Here is a 23,283-nt window from a genome sequence, read left to right as displayed (position 1 = left end):
CTCATCACTTGGTCTCAATCTAGCTGCAAGGGAGCCCAGGAAAAATGGGGGAAGCATGCATTTATCTGTGAATGGACAAGTGAAGCAGTCTGTTTCAGTGAGGAAAAGTTCTGACTTTGCCTTGTTCTTAAATTGCAGGTAGAAAACCAACCCACAAACCTTGCACAGACACTGAATATAAGTGTAGCAATGGGAACTGCATTTCGCAGCACTACGTGTGTGATAATGTGAATGACTGCGGAGACCTTTCTGATGAAACTGGTTGCAGTAAGTAAACACTTAGTTTTATATTTCACTATGGTAAAATAACCAGACAGGCTCTCAAATGGCCAGATGGACCTCAAACACTGTGTAGTCAAGGATCACCTACAAGTTTGGATTCTCCCACCTCTAGTTCCAAGTGCTAGGATTAGAGGCTTGTACCATCATGTGTGGCTCCTTCTTTTAAGTAGAAGAAAGGGTTGGAAGTGGTTAGTATAATCAAAGGATGGATTTGGTTCACTTGGAACTGTTGAGGTCATATTAGTTCACTCCTTTGACATCCCTTCATAACTCACACGCACACAATTTAATTGTTACTGCCCCACTGGGTGGCTGGTATTGTCCATCTCTGTACTGATGCTCAAGAAGTTTAAGTCCCTTGCTGAGGAGCAAAGAGAATAACAGAAGCAGAAATTAAGCGTCTATGGGACTCCAGGCAAGGAGAGTGGCCTCTGGTGCCTTCAGGCAGCTGCTGTGTTATTTTTGACACAGTCTAACCTCTTTCAGTCAGTCAACTAGCTATTGTGTGTATGCGTACTCAAGCATGCCATAGTGTGTGTACATCAGAGTAAAATTGTACAGTATGTTTTTTTCCATAGGATCCAGACATGGAACACAGGCTGTCCCAGTGGCCTCTGTGGGAGCTATTTAAACCCTGAGAGCCTGAAACTGGTTCTTTAGCTCCGTGTGTTTTCAACTTCTTGGGTATTACATGGGTCCCTCCTGAATTGTCCATCTCCCCCCCAACCCCAACCATACCCTGAGGCATCCAGAAGACTTTTTGATAGTTACTAATGACCACACTGAGTTGGCTTGCCACTAATCTCACCCTTTCAGAGGGACTTGGAGCGCTTGTTAAAATAAAGCGACTTGATTAAGTTTTTGATAGAATTGGGGAAGCCAGGTGGCAGATTTTGACAGAGAGACTGATATGTAAACATCTTCAGAAGGCTAGCGAATTTCCAAGTTTGACTTATGCTAAACGAGACCTCCTCTTGTTGCCTGTGCCTGTGTTTAGGGCAATACCTTCTATTCAAGTGGAATTTCACTGAAAGTTGGTTTAGTTAAAGGAAATAAGCAGTATCGCATTAAATTCTTTTTAGATGTGACATGGAATTCAGATATCGACTTGTCATTCGTTTGACATGGGTATAGAATTCTTTCATCTTTCTTTCTTTTTCTTCCTCTTTTTTATTTCAAAACAGGGTCTCGCTGTGTAACCCTGGCTGTCCTGGAACTCACTATGTAGACTATAGTGTCTTTGAACTCATGGAGATCCACCTGCCTCTCCTTCCCACATGCTGGGATTAAAGGCGAGCTCCACTAGGTGTAGAATTATTTATGATGCCAGTGCTCGGGGTCCCCCAGGCCCCTTACCTTTTTGTCTTCTTTCCTCTTGGTTCCTCACTACTTCCTCTTCTCTTCCTCTCTTTACATTCTGTGTCACTGTTGAAGTCAAGATAGGAGTTTTAAAAAATTAAGATGTAGATCATGATGTTTGGAAAACACAGAGAGAAATCATTGCTTATGCATCACATGCATGTGACATGTGCATCGCCTGAGCGTGAGTGTGGGTAGAGCCCCCAGACCTGTCAATTACTACATTTTCAGTCATGGGAAGACATGCACATTTTCCTAGCACTATTTGATTATAGAGGAAATAACTCGAAGTCAGGCTGCAGATAGAATTTCTGTGATTGTAAAGGTAAAGTAACTTGCTATTTCTGTGACATTTTTATTCCTTTTCTTTAATAAACTGGAAGCTAGACCGGCTGTCTTATAAACAGAGATCCATATGCTTATGTTTGTAGAAGCTGGTTGCTAGGCAACTGCTCTGACACAAAACTGCACGCCCAGCCTTAATGTCACTGTTCCGTGGACCAGGGTGAGGGCTAGATGCTCCTGGTCTTCAGATGAAAGAAGTTGTGTGGAAATCTTCCATCCCAAATGCTGTGCTAGCTCTGCTCTTGTTAAGGCCTCTTACCTTGAAGGAATAATGATTCAGTCAAAGGAGCGCTTTCTGTATTCTGGATCTCTAAATTACGGTTGGACTTCAGAGATGAGAGAGGACTGCACAGTCCAGTGGTAGAGTCGTGAGAACGGTTCGCTGTAGAGATACTATGGCATTGTAGAGAGAATCACAAGCTTGCCAACCTGTGCAAAGCAGAAAAATTCCCAGAGACACCCAAAACGCTGAAACTGTCCCACGAAGAACTAGGAAACTTGGAAAGGTGTATTTATTTTGCAATATATAGTTATTGGCAGCTCAGACGTCTAAGCTTTCACGGCTGTAATTGTAAAGTGGGCAGTGGTCAACTGAGTGGTATTCTCCTACTCTTGAAACTCATTGTTTTTAGTCTATCCTAAATCTGTAAATGAATACCTTCATTACACCATAAGGAATCCTGCGATGCGGTTAGGAAGACAGAAATAGAAGCCTCCTTTCATCTGAATCAGGAGAGTCCGCATTTTCTTTAGCTGAAATAATTATAAGCCGGTAGCCAAAACACATTTCATTTGAAAGGTAGATGAGGCTTGACTCCTGAGGCCAACACAGCTCACCACTCCCTCATTCAGCTTCTCCGCATGACCTAAGATTGGGAGTAGGTGACAGAGGATGAAAGAAAGCTGACAGTGACAGGAATGGGTGACTTGTAGAGATTGCCAGGGACAAGATCAACAGGCAAGGATGAGAAAAGGGATTTTGGACAGAATCCATGCTGTGAGGAATCTATCCTGGATAATCTAGACCTCAGAAAATTAAGGATAAGAATGGCCTTTTAGCAGGCTCCAACACTATCTTTTGCTTATTATAAAGACAATAAAGTCTAGAGATGTTAATAATAAGTAGAGACTGGGTGTAGCTCAATATTCATGTCGCAGAGTGGCATGCATGTTTAGCATGTGCAAAGGCCTAAGGTTGAAGACTCAAGCACCAGAAGAAACGAATTTATCTAAATCTCATAACCAATAAAGCTTTACTCCATTTTGTATGTTATTTTCTACAATTGATACACTATTTTAAACAATGTTGCAGTCTTTTTCCGTTTGTTTTTAGATATTTCCCATAGCAAAGTATCATTTGAAGCCTCAGATCTTCATAACAACCCATAATATAAATAATCAAAACTCATCGTTTTTGAGATATATGCTTCCTTTTATATTTTAACATGTCTCAAAATGAAGTACCTTTTACAAATTATAACGTGTCATAGTGCAAGTTATCATTTTCTGTATCACTAATGGTGTATCAGTGGTAACTTAGAGATTTAAGACAGCACAGTGTATCTTATTTCTTCCTTACTATTGAAAATATAATTATGCTCTTTTTAAAAACCTGTCAGTGCTATAATCCTTAAATACAAATCTTAGCGCATCCTTTTATCCCTCCCTAGGGGAAATTCATTAGTAGAGCAGCAGTAAAAAGATATGAATATATTATTTTTATTGATTATCTTCTGTGTTGCTGGTAATGGAACTCGGGGCCTTCTGCATGCTGGGTAATCCTTAATCACTAAGCTACAATGGCAGCCAATCAGGGGTATCATTAAAGTAGTATAAGATGAATGTATATTATAAAATTCCTGTTATATATACTAATTAAAGGCTTTATATATGAACTAGACAAATTCCTAGGCAGACACAAACACTAAACTGTATCAAAAAATATAAAAGGAAACCTGAACAAACTTGTTTAGTGATGTGTAGTTGTTGAGAGTTCAGATTCAGTCTTTGTAATAAGCATCTTGTGTGTGTTTTTAAGTGTATCTTACTTACTAAACCTCGATAAACACTTTCGATGAATTGGCTAATACTAGGCAAAATTATAATCTTATAACTAATTTTGTTCTAACCCCCCCGTCTGTGTATGTGTGTGTGTGTGTGCACTCGCGCACATGCACACGCGTAAATATACTTACTGTCTGTCTACCTAATTGCATAAGACGAATGAGCAAGAATGTGCAGTGTTATCTGTGCAGCCTCTTGTTTCATAATTTCTGGCTCTGGTGTTGGATACTGTGTCTGAGGTGAACCTGGTAGAGCTGTGTATGGTGGGAAATGGCCTCACGGCTCAAGGACCAGTGCACATTTGTGTAGATAACATCAGGGCTTCCGGAAAAGGGTCATCTGAAGGCGCTGTTGTAGTTGGTCATGTGTCTGTGTGCTTGTGGCTGACCTGCCTCTTATCCTTCACTTACAACGCTGAGATTTTGTTTTCCAGATCTAGGAGATAACAGAACATGTGCTGAAAACATATGTGAACAGAACTGTACCCAGCTAAGCAGTGGAGGCTTTATCTGCTCCTGCAGACCCGGGTTCAAACCTAGTACTTCGGACAAAAATTCCTGTCAAGGTAGAACAATTTTCCTTCGATTGTTACTTAGGGAACTTTGCATTTTTTAAAGTTCTCCACCTATTGCCTTCTAATTAAGCCACTGAGGTCATTTCCTTAACGGGCTGACCTCTTGGTGCACAATGTCAATAATGAATTATTGACGCTTATGTATTATTATACTTAAGTCTGTGAAATAAAACCAGCAGAAATCAAAAGCCTCAATGTCTTTGCCATGAGTCAAGTCCCATGTATTTATTACATACCTACTTAGGCAAGACATAAGTAAGTTCTGTGGAAAGGGCTCAGAAGGTAGCCCATCAAGGCGAGAGATGACTGCGATTTTATGTATTTTTCATCATGCATATTACTATGTCTAACTCTTGACAGTACTAGGGACTGAACCTAGCAATCTATCACAAAGTTACCACTCCAACCACTTAACAGAAGGGAAGCAATGCCAAACATCAACCATATAGATGTTTGTAGCAAGGAAGCATTTGCCTTACTATTGCATGAAGTCATGCAGCTTTACTTAAATCACCCTCTGTCCACTGTTGACCAGCTTTTGGCGGGGTGGGGGTGGGGGTGCTTTAGGTGCAGTGGTACTCCATTGAAGTTTTCCTTTTATTGTGGAATGTCTTCAACATATTTTGGTTTCCTGTGCACTCTTCTTGGTCCTCATTGCTTGGGAATTCTGATTCTGAATGGGGCAGAAAATGTGTTGCATTCTCGGTTCTTAATTTTGCCCACAGACATCAATGAATGTGAGGAGTTTGGCATCTGCCCCCAGAGCTGCCGAAACAGCAAAGGAAGTTATGAATGTTTCTGTGTCGATGGCTTCAAGTCTATGAGTACCCATTATGGAGAACGGTGTGCAGCTGATGGTACGATGGGTCCATGTTTGGAACAAGTCACCTGACAAAGCAGGAAATTAATTTCCACTTTTATAGTCTCAGCTACGTCTTTCCTAACATCAAATCATTAGGTTTACAATTTAGGCAAACCTAAGAACCCAGCTAATGAAAAAAAGGATAAATAGTATATGGAAGTGACAAGAAGAGAAAGACTAAGTCAGAAACATTGTCTTCCACACTGCAGAGATCTGCTCTAAATCGACATTTCCTAGTAAAGGAGTTTATGGCTTCATTTAGGATTTGAGATTGGTTCTAGACTTTAAGAAACGTATCGAGAACATGGTGGGTTAAAGTGTCCAACAGGTCTACGTAACACAGAGCTGGGTGATTCAGGTACGTGCTTGTCAAGCAGACCTGGGTGTTTTATCCTCCAAACAGCTTTCGAGGGAGCAGAAACCAGAGCAAAGTCATTTGAACAGCTGGTCCTGCAATTAAGCAGCAAATTTAAAAAAAAAAAAAAGGGGTTGGGGGATTAGGCCAGGTGAAGGGGCCCTGCCAGAAAAGGCAAAGGCCCCGGGTTCGGGCCCCAGCCCCGAAAAAAAAAAAAAAAAAAAAAAAAAAAAAAAAGTTTAAATCTTTTAACTGAAGGGGATAGCTGAAATAAATTAGAATATTCATATAAAACACAATGTCAAGTCTGAGGAATTATATGCAATGAACTTTTAAAAGTCACTTAAATTACATTTGATTGACATTTTTGCAAGTAAATTAAAATTTTAAAATTCTAGAGAAGTATTTTGGGATGAGTCACCGTCGAAAGAGCTGCTTTAAGTTTAAAATAAAAAATAAGAAAATCCCTAAAAATTCGAGAACAAGCTGGCTTGCCTCTCATTAGCTAGCAGTTAAATTGGGCTGTGGAGGTGATTATCTGTTAAGCCGATCACAAACCCTGCCAGTCAAGAGCGGAGGGCAGATAGCTCCCCAGGACACTCTCGGCAGGACCTTGAAAACTATTTCTTCAGTGAGACTCCATGTCTACATTCTTATCAGTGGATGACTTGTGATAAAAATGGGTGATCTTTGCAGTAGTCTTGTCTAAACTGTCATTGGGCACAAGTAAATACAAAACTCTATAAATTAGTTTAAAAACAAAAAAAGTGACGCTCACATCTCTGAATTTTGACTCCAAGGATAGCCAGCGGTGAGGGTCAGGTTTCTCTAAAAGTAACTCCTCCCTCTCCTTCCTCCTCTCATCCCTGCCCGCAAGGGAAATACCTTTAGTGCATTTAATACCTACTTCTTAAACATTCCAGTGGCGTTCAGAGAGACAAAGCAGCCCTTTGTTGGTTTACAGGAAGCCCTCCTCTCTTGCTCCTGCCTGAGAATGTCCGAATCCGGAAGTACAATACCTCCTCTGAGAAGTTCTCAGAGTATCTGGAAGAGGAGGAGCACATCCAAACTATTGACTATGACTGGGATCCCGAGCACATAGGCCTCAGTGAGTATGAGATTTGCAGAACGGTCATTGCATTGATTTTCTTGATTCTTAGATGGTGAGTTTGTGGGGATTTCCATTTCATACCCAATGGAGTTTTACTGCCTGACTGGAAGTGGAGGCTCCTGTCCTAACCCTAACCTAACCCTGGATCTTCACTGTGGACTTGGGTCCCTGTCAGAGTTTCTTGACTTCCCACTGAAACTTCTCTCCACGTCTCCTTGTATTTTAAAACCCCCCATCTTTGCATACACAAGCTACCCATGCTTTCCACCACAGCATTATGGCAGATTTCTGAGCACCCGATGTCACTGCTGTGACATTCTGTCAGAGTCCCACAAAAGCTCACCATGAGGCAATAGCATTTTGTACATGCTTCTAGACGCATGCTACATGCCTTTTGCAGCTAGTGGTTCGAATGTCTCTTCTAATTGTGTGCCCTTTGGAAACTGAACCTGATGCATGTCTACAACTCCAGCTCCTGACTGATGTCTACCATAGACAGTGTATGCAGAGGGCACTAAAAGATCTTGGCTGGATAAGGAAAAAATGAACAGTGCCTGTCGTTGGGCCTGGTCTTCTGTCCTTATGTCCTGTTGTCTAGAGTTTTGACATCAAGCATTGTTACAATTCTTTAGATCTCATTTTTTTTTTAGACTGTAAAGTATTAGTAATAATCTCATTCTTATCTACCTGAGAGAGTTTTTGTGGGGGGTGGTGGTAAATGTAACAATATGTGAAATGTTTATGATCTACTAATAATGATGCCAATGCAAAACTTATTATGCTATTTTCACATTTATTTATGCAATGCAATATTTTTCTTTTCACCTCTAAGTTTCTTTCAAGATCATACCTGTTTAGGAAAGAAGTGTAAGCCCACCATGCTCTGAATTTCAGTCTTAATCTTTGTGTGATCAGAGTAACCTTTGTGTTTAGTGGATGAGGGTAGGAGACTTACAAGAAAAAGTCTCCCAAACTACTAGGTCATGCGCTCTGTCTTGGGTGGGCCACATTGAATACCCATTAAATACCCATTGAATAACTCCTCAGCCTTTCGGTCATGACCAAATATAAAACACCTTTTGTATCTTGTTGTAGCAGAGGAAGTTTCTGGTTCAAGTATGATGTGTATTGAGGTTTGATGTAAGGGAATTAATTGCATTATGAAAGCGAGGAGGTAGAGAGATCAGTGCATGAATCTATTAGACCCAAGACCCACTCTTACTGTGCATTCCTCTCTAGGTGTTGTCTATTACACTGTGCTGGCACAGGGCTCTCAATTCGGTGCTATCAAACGTGCCTACATTCCCGACTTTGAATCTGGTAGTAACAATCCCATACGTGAAGTTGACCTGGGCTTGAAATATTTAATGCAGCCAGATGGATTAGCCGTGGACTGGGTCGGAAGGTAAATCTGTCACTCGTCTCTCTTGCCCATTTCATTTTCATGAAGGAGTTCCGCGTCACCAGGAAAAATGTGTTATAATGGGAGCTCAGCAGCTGGCCCAGATCAGCCCTGCATGGGCCAGCTCTGGCTACAGCAATCAGCCCTGCTTGCCTCTGTGTGCAATGCAGACATTGTCCTTTTCTGTATTCAGTGTACACCACAAGATTCTATGTTAGATGTAAGAGCTCGGTATTCCGAGACTAACTTTGATCATGGCAGTGTTGTTCTTCAAGTGTATTAATTACTTAGAGATTAAACATCTCATCTGATCATTGTTTGGGAAAAAGGACAAGCCACAGTTTTTAGTATCCAAGCTAACTGATAACCAAGTGGAGAGTAAATAGAGCCTTTACTCCTGTTTGTTCTGTTCTGTTGGGCTATCTAGAACCTTCTAGCTCACCGTGTGGATGACCTCTAGCTTAGAACCCTCCGTAGAATCTTGCTCACACTGATGCCTGATATCAAAGTATTACCAATGACCCCTTCTTCCTGGAAGAGGCTCGCATGGCCAGACACTGGTGGAAGAGTGTCTTGACCTTGAAAATGAAGTAAGAAAGGGAAGCCTCAGTGGCTCCCTACCTGCCTGGAGAATGGGGAGTCATTTGAAATACAAATTCATTTTTCCCTTTAACAATCTTGCCCAGAGAGGTTTGAGCTTCTCCAAAGAAGTTAATTGAGTCCCCAGTGTGCCTGGAGGCTAACGGAAGGTTCACCCTCAGCGTGCTCTGCCAGAAAACCTGGCCTTAGAGAACCCATTACGGAAACCTCTGGCTGTTAACTCACCTGCAAGGAAGTGGTAGAGGCCCTCCCATCTGAATTTTACCTCTTTCTGAATGAACTCAGGGGTGAGGGAACTAAGACCCTGCAGGAGTTCATTCTGTTTGCTAGAGAGTGGGCTCGCAGCCTTAGACATGGAAACAGGGCAAGGCTAGGCTTTGCTGAGCTTTTATTTTGAAATGTTACTTCCACTCATCTTTGGGGCCGATGCTCAATTCTCCTTGATTACAGCTGTGCTCATTGCCAAGGGAGAAGAGACTCATGGGCGGTAAGCATGAAAAACCACACACCTTAGTCTGCCTGTGGAAGCATGTGACAAGCACAGATGCAGCGGCTGTGTATTTTCAGGCGCTCGAGTGTCGGTTGCCCTGGCTAGAAACTTACACATTAAATTTTCTGGTTTCTTTTTAAATCATTGGTCCAGGCATTTCTGTTGTTTAACTCTGTCCCTCTACATCCAGGCATATTTACTGGTCAGATGCCAAGAGCCAACGGATTGAGGTGGCTACCCTCGATGGAAGGTACCGGAAGTGGCTGATCACCACCCAACTGGATCAGCCAGCTGCCATTGCTGTGAACCCTAAGCTAGGGTAAGTATTTGAAGAGCTGCTCTAGTCAATATATAGCTTCTACTGGAGAAACTCCACTTCGGGATGTGCATGAGAATCCATCTGCTTACACGAATCCTCTTTCTGCACTTTCGTTTGGATGCATTAAAAAGCATCTTGCTGATTGAAATTCACCTGGCAATTTGGTTGTGCTTCACTGGCGATAAAATTTTATTTCCAGAGTGTGAAAAATACATAGAGGTCCTGTTCATACACATACATTGCTTACTTATAGAAACATTACAGTCAGTAGCTGACCTCCCTGTGAGAGAGAACTAGTTTGGTCTTTTCCTCTTGAGTTTTGACATTTACATGGCTATTTAGCAAGCACATTGTCTATCTGGACAGGACCGGTGTTCTGTATTTGTGTTTGAAACACTGAGTTATTATTACTTTGATTTTTGTGGTCTTCCCTATGTGAAATCATGGCCCTTAGGTAGTCAGTGGTGATGCTTAAACTGTGCTTCCCTGAGAAGATCTAACTCCTAACAAGGGCTTGGCCTTAGCACCAAACTATGCTTCTCATGTGTAACATATATTGGAAATCAAGAGTGGTCTTTATAGAAACAGTATTGCCCACACTCGGGAAAGCGGTTGGTTGTACCATTGGCAATGCTTTCAGTGCCACAGAGCGAGGAAGCTGCATGATTTGCTTCAGTCAGGAAATTTTCCGTTACAGGCTTATGTTCTGGACTGACCAGGGAAAACAGCCCAAAATCGAGTCTGCCTGGATGAACGGGGAACATCGCAGCGTTCTGGTTTCTGAGAACCTTGGCTGGCCAAACGGTCTTTCCATAGATTACCTGAATGATGACCGGGTCTACTGGAGCGACTCCAAAGAAGATGTCATTGAAGCCATAAAATATGATGGGACTGACAGGAGACTCATCATAAATGAAGGTTAGCAGTTAGGATTTGTGTACCAGTAATGCTCTAACATATATTCACGGTAAGTCTTAGGATACGGCTTATGTAATTCCTCAGATTTGTTTCCATTAGCACCCCAGCTGCTCTATTAAATCCAAACTAATTCACAACAATAGTCCTTTTCACATTTCACAGATCGGATCATGAAAGAACTAAGGTTTCTGTTAGGCCCCTCTGAGACTGTGTCTTCCTGATGTTAAGTCTTGTGTGTTCTTGCTAATATATGTATAACTGCCTCTAGGCCTGTTCATCTTCCGTGTGCTAGCCTGTTCTCATTTGCCATGTGCTGGCCTGTTCTTGTGCTCAACCAGAAACATGTAAGGAAAGGAGTGTTTTGTTTTATTATTCAAAACCTAAAACAGACATCTAACAATCCAGGACATACCACATTTCTCCTAACTGGCTAGTATTCTCTTACATTTGAAGTGGGAGATGGGGAGGGTCTTAGCATTGTTTTTTAAAGATGGAATAAAATGGGCAGCTTTAAAGTCAGACCATTCATATAGACTCGGTTTAATTTTTCCTGGATTCTCCATGTGCCTCTTTCAGAAAGTCTGCCCAAGCACACTACATAATTACTTCCAGCCAAATGACTGGGTATCGTGTCTCACTAGCTCTGCTCTGTTTCTCCTATTTCTGTGCAGCGATGAAGCCCTTCAGTCTGGACATCTTCGAAGACAAGCTATACTGGGTAGCTAAGGAAAAGGGAGAAGTATGGAGACAAAATAAATTTGGGAAAGAGAACAAAGAGAAAGTGCTGGTGGTGAACCCGTGGCTCACTCAAGTTCGAATCTTCCATCAACTGAGATACAATCAGTCAGGTGAGTACCAGCCTCGGGAAGAGATATTGGAATACTGGATACAGTGTCAGTGGATGAGAAGGGTCATCATGGCGGAGTGGTTCTGGTTGGGTGCGTCAAACATTTTGAGTGTAGGAAGAGAACATTCTAGGCTGAATGAGAAGATATAAGTCGTGAGCACACAAAAAACTCATTAGAAACGTTTCAGTCCGTGCTTGGCATTTACAGAGATAGACTTAGGCCACAGACTCTAGCAGACATGAATGTCTCGTGAACGTCAGGAATCGTGTTCATTCTTAAGATGGCAAAGACGTAAGGAAATACCTCTTTCTTTCTGCACCAATCAGACCTGCTTCCTAGGTTACCTGTGTTCTAGATCATGTTTCTGCATCGTGGGGAGAAAAAGACAGGGTATTTTTGAAATGAGCAAAGACTTGGCCTTTACCAAGTTATCTCTTACCAGATTCTTTCTTTAGCACTAGCATAACTGTCATCTCAGAGGGAAACATTTGATAACTCGTCATAAAACCAATGGGATGCCTTTAAGCTTGATTCTATCCAATCCAAAGCTCAATTTATTTGTTTTTTTTTTTTTTTTTTTTTTTCACTGTTTTGGTGGTCTGGCTCTGGCTGAATTCTTCTATAAGCATGCATAAGTCATTCCCATCTAATCTGTATTTCTGAATCGGGGACAGAGTTCACAGATGTCCTGAGACCCTGTACTAGCCTTGAGGCTCAAGTGATCTTGTGCCTTTCATGACCTGGTGACCAGGTCCACAGTAAAACAAAAGTCCAGGACATTCCTTCAGTCACCTGCAGCTCTGGTTCCCAGGCTGATTCAGAGGACGGCCTGGGGTTTCTCTTACTTCTCAAAGGTGCTAGATTGACGTTCACTCTGGATCAACAGTCCTTAGGTTTTAGCATGGATCAGACTGGCAGACCTTGTTCAACGTGGCTTGCTGTGTCCTACCTGTAGGTGTTCCCAGCCATGGTGCGTTCAGGGCAATGTGAAACCAGTTCGCCAGTCCTTTGCTACTCTGTGCAGACATCAGATGTAGATTGGTTACAATGCAGATGCCTAGACTTCACTTGAACTTCTGAAGCAGAATCTGAATTTATGCTGATGTAATGTCACCTAAAAATGTGAGGGTCTCTACTCCAGAAAGTTGAAAAAATAGTCAATTGGGGCAGATTTGGATGTGGCTTTTGTAACATGTCTGATATCTGATAATTGATATTAGATAATCTGATATCTATGCTTTAGCCAAGATTGTATTTTGGTTGGTGGCAAATAAAGATCACAGAAATTAGTCTGAGTAAGGATCTGGGAAACATGACTCTAATTTAACCCTCGGATCCTTCACAACCCATGTGGGAGTATGTTTCAAATGATTCTGAGATTATATGACGTTTCAAGATGGTACTAGTTAGGCTCCATCCCAACGTAATGTTTTGAGTGACTCCCAGCTCATTCTGGCAAATCAGTTAAGTACTTTTTATTTACAAAGAAACTGAAGCCCACAGTAAAATTCTTTCCAGAAGGTTTTGTAGAAAGCTCTGGGTAGATTTGATGCCATGACCCACCTGGATTTGGGCAATGTCAAGTCTTGTTACAAGGCATTCATTGATCTTTTGAGCCATTTAAAACTGCTTGGCACTAACAGATGTCAAGATTATGCCTGAACCAAGCAGACACTCACCTTCCAACAGCAGAGATCAATGGGCAACAATGGAGACTGTGACTAGCACAGAAGTCACATGGGAGGTTTGTGCCACTTTGGTAGGGTAGCACAGAGGGTCGTGTAGGTGAGTGTGGGTCTCCAGGGAACAAGCGGCCTAGAGGTCCTGGATGCTGCTTGGGCAGAGCCACATCAGTTAGTAGGCCTACCTTGGCTGAGGTACCTGGTCTCCTGTCAGGACCTAACTCTGTTCTCATCTCTTTCCCAGTGTCCAACCCTTGCAAGCAGGTCTGTAGCCACCTCTGCCTGCTGAGACCAGGAGGCTACAGCTGTGCCTGTCCCCAAGGCTCCGACTTCGTAACTGGCAGCACTGTCCAGTGTGATGCAGGTGAGAATACTCACTGCTTGGGAAGCCTTGGGGCCTTCAGGAGCTCGGAAGATCCTGTGTGTTGTGATCTTCGCAGATTCAACTTGGGAGTAGCTAGAAAGGGGGATGAGGGAACCAGGAAGAGCTGTGTGAGGCTCTGGGTGCAGTCATCTTGCCATTTATGTCATAAAGACGTTTCAAAGACTGGGTTTTCTGTGAGGCTCTTCCTCCTTTCTTCCTCCCCCTCACGGTAGATTCCCCCTTTTCCCCAGAATTCTTTCCAGGTGGAGAACTATTTCCTGCGGTGGGAGGAGCTTGCATAGAGCAGGGAGGGGCTTGAGGACACTGCTGCTTTTCTCACATGCACGTTTCCGAATTGTAAACCATCAGAGGACTGTAGTTGACTCAGACCGAGGCTGGGAATGAGGTCCAGAATAAGGGAGCAGTGGTTTGGTTCTCGTGCACTCCTCTGGATGAGCTCTTCTCATTCCCTTTTCAGCAGCTCTTCTAAGCAGTTAACCCTGCAGCCTGTTTATGGCTAACATCCTGGGGACTTCCTAAAGTCAAAGCTGGTGGGGAAATGAAGAGACAGGGATAGTTTCTATCACTGGGGAAGCAAGGATTCATCTCGTTTGGAGAACGTGCTCAGGGTGGAAATACTGCTTTTCTTTATCTCTTCTCCTACCCTGTGTGCCCCTGGAGAACCATTGACAAGATTTTGGTATGTTTTTGAGGCTGGAGAGATGGCTCAGTGGTTAAGAGCACTGGCTGCTTGTTCCCAGCCCCCACACATTGACTCACAACCAACTGTGACTCCAGTCCAAGGGGATCTGACAACTTCTGGCTTCTGAGGATGCTACACTTTGTAGTAGGAAGATACTGCACTTCTGTGGTGCGCAGACACACATGCAGGCAAACACAAACACTATAATATTCTCATTTAAAAGAATTCTATCTAAAGTAAGCTCATGAGTGGTAATAGGTGGGCCTTGATGTGGTCTATTGTTAATTAACTTATCAGTTAGGTCAGTGGTATTGATTTTAAATGTCCACTCTACTAGGTATGATTGAAACTACCAGAGATAATAGGAGTGAGAAAGCAGGCAAACCCTTCTCTCGCTGAGCTTACTGGCTAGTCGTACAATAAACCAAGAATCCTATGAGTATGTAACAGCACAGGTGGTTGAAATATAATGGACAAAAACGCTATAGGACAGTGCAAGGCACAGGGGTGGCATGGTTACCTTGGCTAGCCTCTCTGATAAAGGGATCATTAAGTAGAGACCTATAGAGCCCAGAGAGTAGACAAACTCTTCAAATAAAGTACACCTGTGATAAATGCTCAACCAGGGAGTATGCTAGGGTTTAGCCAGGAGCAGTAATCCCAAGGAGGGATCCTTATAACGTAAGGGTATCTCTTACTAGCTGTCCCCCAGGTATTTGTGCCTCTGTCTGTGTCTGTGTGTCTGCCTCTTGCCTTCTCCCATGCTGGTGCTCCAGAGTTTCAACCTGTGTCATAATTAAACTCTTAGACTTGATGGTTCCCAGAAGACAATCTGGAGAATTTCAGGTGACATAATGTATGCTCTGGATTTAGCATCCCCTCCCTGTTTAGAGGAGCAAAGTGCTATGAAGTTTCTATCTGCAAGCGTATATAGTTCCCCCAAGAACTCATCACTGTTTAGGAAGTTCATTTGCCTAAGGGAGCAGGGGCTAGCCTATCAGTCAGCTGGCCTGACCCTCCCCATCCCCTGTCTCAGCCCGGGGCAGGTTTTGCATGGTGCAATGCTCTGCTGCAGTGGGTGTGTGGCTGACTAACCCATGCATGGCTTTTCCTTTCTGCAGCCAGTGAACTTCCCGTCACCATGCCTCCCCCATGCAGGTGCATGCACGGAGGAAATTGCTATTTTGATGAGAATGAACTCCCCAAATGCAAGTAAGTCTGACTCACGGTCCCAGCTGTAGACCTTGACTCTTTTAAGGGAACCTGAGTTCTTAATATAGCTGGGAAAACAAGTACTAGAGGCTCGCCCAACTCACCATCTAACCAGCTTCTCCTCCTTTGGGGAAGTCGGAAGTGAGGCATCGCTTCCCAAATCCTAACTGGTATCAGCCTCACCTGAAGATCTGGCTCAAATGCCTGGGTGCATTCTCAGGGATGCTGCACTTCTAACAACTCTTGGGAATGCCACAGTGTGGAGTTAGAGAGAGGACAGCACTATGTCTCCACATGTCACCTCCCACCTCACCTGGGAAGATGGCTTGGGGATATGGGAGAGCAACTGGCAGGAGAGATGCTCTAACACAAGCAGACGAGTCTGAAGGGAAACTGTCGTCGCAGAGCAAGATGAATTGTCTCTTCCTTGAAAGCGGTTGGAGGACACTGCCACCGTGTCTATACTTCCTCTCTAAGGAAGAAAGGCACGGAGCAGAGGATCCAGTAGGCTTATTTCCTGAGACTGACCGTCTAGGCGCTACTCCACCGTGATTGGCTTTCTAGAATGAGTGTTCTTAGGTTGGCAGAGTCATCAGATGTGGCGTGGGCTGCATTGCTCCTCATGCATCGCCCGATCAGGGCTCTCTCTGCCTCCTTGCGTGTACATCAGGCTAACCGAGTCTCCGTTTGATTCCAGGTGTTCCAGCGGCTACAGCGGAGACTACTGTGAGGTCGGGCTCTCGCGAGGCATCCCTCCAGGGACAAGTAAGTGTCAGGAATATGGTGACCTGTAACGGTCACAGCGGTCCCGTCTGGTCCATCCTCCTTATAACCCGGTGTTTGAAGGATCAGCGGCGAGCCCCTCCAGCCCTTCCTTGTCAAGGCGCTGTTGTTGACTCTGCTTCTTCCCTCTGTGTAGCAATGGCCGTTCTGTTGACCTTCGTGATAGTCATCATTGTTGGAGCTCTGGTGCTTGTTGGACTCTTTCACTACAGGAAAACTGGCTCCCTCTTACCCACTCTGCCCAAGCTGCCAAGGTCAGTTCTATTGGGAGGCGTGTAACAAACTGGCGTACGATGAAGTTTTTAGAAGAACGATAGCTCACCTACTCCCATGATCTCAGGGTAGTCTTCATTTCTTTGCTTGTTTTATGAGGCAAGACTTATTTTTTTCGTGTGGCCTCCACCTTGCTATGGGACCACACGTAGGAGTCACCATGTCCCCCAGTTCTGAGGACTGAGAGCTGTCACTGTCACTCACGTGTCTTCCTGGGGCTCCCCCCCGAAGCCTGTGCTGCAGGCCATATTTTATCACGAAGGGCAGGCGAGGGCAGAGGTAGCTGTGGGTTGGCTTGGCTTTCTTCTAGTGACCCTTTGGGAATGCGCTTTCCTGTGCGCCCGGGGAGAATTGCACGGAGAAGATTCAGTAATCTGGAAGGGAAGTAAACGTTTGTTACAGAGTTAAAAACAAAATGTAACAACAACACCACACGTGGCTTTGCTTCATTCCAGCCTAAGCAGCCTTGCCAAACCCTCAGAAAATGGAAACGGGGTGACTTTCAGGTCGGGGGCTGATGTGAACATGGACATCGGTGTGTCTCCTTTCGGCCCTGAGACGATTATTGACAGATCCATGGCGATGGTAAGTGCCGCTCCCCTGGGATTATTTAAAGGCTTTCATTTACGTTATTCGATGGACCAAACTCTACTTATAATAAGGAATAAAGCTGAATTTGGGGAAACTAACGCGAATACACTCTGTCCTCCGTAGGCCTTAGATGTGATGGAAATTGGCTCTACCATGTACCATCTATTCACGGATAGGCAAGGAGCTGCCTTTTTCTGGCCCCGTGTGTAGAATAGGGATTTGCCCAGCTCTTTGGAGAACCAGCATGTAGTACTGCCTTGGTCCCGTGGGGACTTCCTGTAATCTGGAAACCCACTTCCTGTGCGTTGTCTCCACCTCTAGTCATCCATCCTCACCCCTGCCTGAAGGAACAGTATTCTTCGTGCTACTTTATTTTCCTCTAGTTCCTTCCACCGCCTAAGCTCTTCTTCAATATCCCAGCCCAAGAGCATTAAGTGCATTAAAGGGCCATAGAGAATTCAGCTGTAGGAAGAGTATTTGTGCTTTCTCAAGCACATGGCTTAGTTAATTTTTTTGTTAGTTGAAACAATAATTTGTTATTTAGACGCCATAGGTCTCTGCTAAGACCTTTGGGTGGCTTTGTGAAAGTGTCTGGTGTGCATCCAGGGATGAGGGAGACGCCTTTCTACCTGGAGCAGATCAGTGGGTGTGACCTCTCTCTCTTTCTCTCCTCCCACCAGAATGAACACTTCGTCATGGAGGTGGGCAAGCAGCCTGTGATATTTGAAAACCCAATGTATGCAGCCAAGGACAACACTTCCAAAGTGGCCCTGGCAATTCAGGTGAGATGTTTGTTCCATGATCTGTTTTCAGCCGTTGCTGCTTCTGTGAATTTTACAAAAATAGAAAGTATTAAGGTCATTTGCCTGCCTACCTTTTTTTAAATTCATCCTCTTTTAGGCAACCCTCAAGTTTACTCACTTTATTCTTTTTGTTATTTATCTATTTATCTTTTGAGACATAGTCTCATCATGTACTCCAGGCTAGCCTCCAACCTGCAGATATTTGCCCCTGCCCCTGCCCCTGCCCCTGCCTCTGCTGGGATTAGTGCTATACTCTACCACACCGGACCACATTCATTTTATTCTTAATGTTCAAAGAGGATTCTGCCGACTGCTGTTACTTAGTTACTGTTACTTAGTGCTGCTACTTAGTTAACACTTGGTTGCCAGTATGTAGCTAGAACACCGTTTATCCCAAATTATAGTTAAGGTGGGAATGAAGGGTGTAGACAATGCAGCAGGAGTTACATTAAATCGGGGTGTGACGGTGAGGTGTACTTGCCTGCCACCATTGGTATTTTAGATGACTTGGCGGTTGTTGCTCTTATTTGAGGGTGGTGGGAGTGGTATTTAGTTTACAGCTGCCAATGTCACTTATCAGATAAAAAGGTACCTGACGATGTCTGTGGAGGATCCTTTATTCATGTATTCATTTCTTCCTTCAAAACTGCATAGGGGCCTTCAACAGGCGCACAGGTGACTGTACCAGAAAATGTGGAAAACCAGAATTATGGAAGGCCCATAGATCCTTCTGAGATAGTTCCAGAGCCAAAGCCAGCCTCCCCTGGAGCTGATGAAATTCAGGTAATGAAAACTTAGTCACAAAACTTGCAAAGATCTTTGACATCTCCGGGTTGATGCTAACCCAGGGAAGACCATGTTCGAACAAACAATGGAAAAGAAAATTCTAGATTTAGTATAGTTTCATGAAAAGGACACAGAATCTGGGACGTTTACCCAGCATGCATAGTGATGTGTCGAGGGTACAAATAAAAGACCAGAAAATGCAGTTTCCTAGTCGCTCTTAGCGCCTTACTGCTATTACCAATGTCCACCACCAGGTGGCACTACTTTATTACCGCTTCCTCTGTGTCCTGCTACACCTAATTGCCCATCCAGTCAGCCCACAAGCATGGCAAGCATGGTTGTATTTAGTGTGCCCGGGAAACTATTTAGTTCAGGAGACAAACAAAAAACACCGCTGGATGAATTTTCTTTAGCATATATGCTATACCTTTGCACGTCATACAATATTTGGGATGTAGTTTTACCAGCACCTTTGAAACGAAACTGTATTAAACGGACAGCGTGCTACTAACTTTAATGAGCATGCATGTGGCTATCCCAGGTCTACATGCTTGATTCTGGACACTCATTTTTTTTTACCTCTGAGAACTGTAGTCTTTTCCGTGCCCCTCACTCACTAGGGGAACAGTGGACAAATTGGAAATGACAATGCTTTGTGATTAAAAACAAACAAACAAACAAAAAACACCTTATAGAACATTTAAATGCACAAGATTTCGGAGAAGTTTAGTGTCTTCTTTAATTCAGTGTGACCGAGAAAAAAATCACTTCTTACATGTATACACTCATAGACATTTCAAGCACACACACACACACACACACACACACACACACACACACACACACGCACGCACACACACACCATCGATTGGAAGGTTTTGGTTCACTGGTTTTCTAGGGACTTTTTTCTCTTTTAAGCTACATTCAAAATTGAAGATTTGTTTTCCACAGCCACCGGAACACCTGAAACATCAAATGTTCAGTCCCCAGGTCTCCAGGTCTGGCTGTACTCCAGTCTTGATCTTAGGGCTCTTCCTTCGTCAGAGGTAGCTTGTTCTGTAAGGAGGGATAATGTATCAAGAAGCTCTCCCCACTCCAGGACCCAGAAACAGAATGGACGTGGGGGAATTGCTGGGAGTGAGCGTCAACCTTCGAAGATTATAGCATAGCGCCACGGCTCCATCTGTACTGCCCACTGCTTCTTGCACTTGCCTCTGCAGAACACTGCAGGCTGAGAGCCCCCAAGTTCTGTTCACCAGAGATCCTGTATCTGTGACCCCTGGACACTAATTAGTCTCTTGGCTCAGCAGAAACACTTGCCTGGTTCACTGAGGACATTAGCTTCTGAAGGAGTCTCTCAAGCTTAGATCTCTTAGTAAATGTGCCGAAAATATTCAGAATTCAGAACCCTTCACTCAATCCCGTCATCTCTCACAAGTTGCATGGACACACATGGGCCCTCCCGAGGAGGTTTAGAGATGAGGACTGTCACATTCCTCTTGTTAGCAATTACTTAGCTGCATGGAGCCATTGCAGACCGAGACAATGACTTAAGGTGTTGGCCTTCTGTACTTAATTTCACATTTCCAAATGTATGGCTCTGACTTCCTTCTCCTTCTTCCTCTGGTGGCGACCTAGAGAATGGATGTGTGGGTTTGAGTGAGTGGTCTTGCCTTTCTTTCATAGTCATGTGCTACTGGTACCAAATTTCCCAGCCATCTTGCAAAACACATGGACTACTCGAGCTGCCTGGAGGGGGAGCCTGTCAAACAGGTGGACAGCACTACAACCACTCAGTAGGGTGGGGCCACCCCACTGTTGTGGGTGCCTGGGGTCCTGCCAGTGTGCCATACAGGAGGAACAAAAAATAAAAATTGGGTTAAAATATTTTTGAGACAAAAACAAACTCACAAAACTCTCAAAGCCATTCCTGATGCTCGGCAAACGCTCAGTAAATGTCAGTTTTTGTCGATGATGATGACTATGACGATGATGATGACGATGATAGAGAATGTGAGAGGGCTAGTCTGGCCAAGACATAGTGTTTGAAATAAGAGACAATTTGGCTTTTCCTTGAGCTTCTAGGCTGCTCTAGAAACCTCCCTCTTGGTGTCTTGTATACTCTGTATCTGACTGGCTGCATGGCAGATCTCCTAGATGGCGTGACTCCAGATTCTCAAGCTGCATATTTTACATTGAGAAAAGACTTTGAAAACATTACATGAGAACAGCTGAGAGAGTCTTAGTTACTGCTCAGGGACCAGAAGAGGAACTGAGTAATGTACTACTTAAGCCACACCCCTAAGTTAATATGTTTTCAATAAGAGTTTAAAAACCTAGGAAAAGACTCCTCTGAAGAAATTTCAAAATAGAAAATAGAAAACTCCATTACTGAAAGCTGTCCTTTTCATTTAGGGCAAAAAATGGAACATCTTCAAACGAAAACCCAAACAGACAACGAACTTTGAGAACCCAATCTACGCAGAGGTAACTTGATCCCTGTTCTAAGGACAGACATTCATTGTTGGGTTAGGTTGGGCACACACTGAGTTTATTCTGGACAAACTGACAAAGGTTAGCCCTCATGCGGAGCTGTTTCTGGTCATGCTGGGGAAGTAAATGACTCACCCATGTCTTGTGGTTGCAGATGGACAGTGAGGTAAAGGAAGCCGTGGCTGTGGCCCCCCCTCCGTCTCCTTCTCTCCCTGCCAAAGCTTCAAAAAGAAATTTGACTCCAGGCTACACTGCCACAGAAGACACCTTTAAAGACACTGCAAATCTCGTTAAAGAAGATTCCGACGTATAGCCTCGCCAGCTCTCTAGGGAACATTTAGACACTCACTTTTGCACATATATTTTTTACAGACAAATGAAAAAGAAGTTAACATTCAATACTTTATAAAAAAAATATATTTTTCTCTGTTTGCCTATAATTGAAGGTGTGTCGTGTGTCTTTTTTACTGATGCCACTTCCTATTTTTACAATTATCACGGGGCACTGTGTATATGTTGCACTGATGTTGTCTGGAGGTGATGCTGTGAACATTACTGGACTTGTGTAAACTTTGGAAGGATTATCACATCTCTGCCCCTGCTAACACGAAGGTGCCCGTTGAGTGGGTCGCTGAGCTGAAGAATACATGATCTGAAGAATGCATGATCTGGTGAGGAAAGGAATTGGCTTAGGGCTTTGGATCTGTCTAGAGAGGAGATAACACTCATATTTCCTTTGAAACAATACAGGAATTCTTTATGCTTATTTGAGGGCCCATTTTTACACGTTGGCACTTAATTAATAATCAACGTTCAACATCACGTGTCAACCTGATTAGTGAGTGTGCAGATAGGGGCCAGTGTTGGTTTCATGCGCTGTAGATGGCTCAGACAACACAGACGGTACACAGGGTGACTCAGCTGGACCCTTCTGCGCTCCTCCGCCTTCTGAGGCCAGCTGTGTTTTGATTGTGCTGCGTCCCTAGTTGCCAAGTCAACATTTGCACCTGCCGTGTCACGTCCCATACTGAGTTTCTGTCCCATGGAACGAGCTCTTGCTTGACAGACCTTAAATCAACTTAAGCCCTTGCCTGGCATCTCAGGTGTCCCCTACCTTCGTGACTGGAATTCCGTAGTTGACTTTACCAGACCCGTGTCTCCACAGAGCAGGGCGCCGAACAGACACCAGTCGATCGAAGCCTCAGCTGGGTGTCTGACTCTGGGTGCGCAATGTTATTGTACTGACTATTTATTTCCTCAGCTGACGACGAATAGAAAGGGAAAACATTCTTCCTGAGCCTTCCTCAGGCCTTTGCCTAAATCCGTGCATTTGTGTCCGAACGTACTGTACGTCCCAGCTCTTCTTTTGAGTGGTTGGTGTATTCTCTGTCACAGGAACTATGGCACGAGCGTGCATTTTCCATAGCGAGTAGCATTCCTGGTTCTCTGTGCTCATCTTGCACATGTGTTAATGAATGAATGGGAGGGTGGGAGAATGGATGAATGAAATATACTACTGATTATTTTATTCTCGAGTCCTCGAAATATTTCGTTGCTCGTATTTTGAGTACCCATTGTAATTACTTTGATTAGAAATTAAAAAGCTACTGGAAACGCTGCTGCTGGAAATTTCTAATAAATGTGTATTTTATCATATGGGTTTGAGTCTCTGTCTCCTTCTTGAGCCTTGGTCACAAGTTTCTAGAAACTGTGCTTGGTTGCTCTGTGTCACCCCAATTCTTCGCCTCTTCTTCCACCCCTCCATGCATTTTTGAATGGAGACTGTTCTGGAGATGGTCCAGATTTCAGATTTTAGCCGGGCCCCTGAGAGGATGCCCACATCTTGTCTGAAGATGAGATGGAGATGAGAAAAGGGCTGTGTTTTGTTAGCTTGGTGGCCTTTGTGTTGGAAATGTCACAGCATGGAGAATGGAGCCACAGATGAAATAGACATTTTCTGGATTCTTCTAAGAACATTCTTGTTTCAGAAAAAGGTGGAGAGTCCCTTTGCTCAATTTGCGGTGTCTAGTCCCAGAATGAAGCTAGTAGATGAAATTATTCTAG

At 43.8% G+C, this 23,283-nt stretch overlaps 1 protein-coding gene across 1 annotated transcript in view; it reads left to right on the top strand.

The window, feature by feature from the left end:
- Lrp2 (LDL receptor related protein 2) overlaps positions 1-22,875 on the top strand; it is a 155,444-nt gene extending 132,569 nt beyond the window's left edge. The window contains exons 64-80 of the mRNA XM_032903435.1: positions 139-267; positions 4,484-4,615; positions 5,350-5,481; positions 6,806-6,949; positions 8,192-8,357; positions 9,635-9,763; positions 10,461-10,681; positions 11,353-11,529; positions 13,456-13,575; positions 15,400-15,490; positions 16,188-16,255; positions 16,410-16,527; positions 17,002-17,131; positions 17,818-17,919; positions 18,595-18,723; positions 21,142-21,213; positions 21,374-22,875. Of these exons, the coding sequence (XP_032759326.1) occupies positions 139-267; positions 4,484-4,615; positions 5,350-5,481; positions 6,806-6,949; positions 8,192-8,357; positions 9,635-9,763; positions 10,461-10,681; positions 11,353-11,529; positions 13,456-13,575; positions 15,400-15,490; positions 16,188-16,255; positions 16,410-16,527; positions 17,002-17,131; positions 17,818-17,919; positions 18,595-18,723; positions 21,142-21,213; positions 21,374-21,532 (2,219 nt within the window). The 3' untranslated portion in view covers positions 21,533-22,875. The remainder of the gene's footprint in view (positions 1-138; positions 268-4,483; positions 4,616-5,349; positions 5,482-6,805; positions 6,950-8,191; positions 8,358-9,634; positions 9,764-10,460; positions 10,682-11,352; positions 11,530-13,455; positions 13,576-15,399; positions 15,491-16,187; positions 16,256-16,409; positions 16,528-17,001; positions 17,132-17,817; positions 17,920-18,594; positions 18,724-21,141; positions 21,214-21,373) is intronic.
- The last annotated feature ends 408 nt before the right edge of the window (positions 22,876-23,283 follow it).

This window comes from Rattus rattus, chromosome 5 (genome assembly GCF_011064425.1).
Source record: "Rattus rattus isolate New Zealand chromosome 5, Rrattus_CSIRO_v1, whole genome shotgun sequence".
Classification (NCBI taxonomy): domain Eukaryota; kingdom Metazoa; phylum Chordata; class Mammalia; order Rodentia; family Muridae; genus Rattus; species Rattus rattus.
The sequence above is the reverse complement of the archived record's forward strand: the minus strand, read 5'-3'. Positions and strand labels throughout refer to the sequence as shown.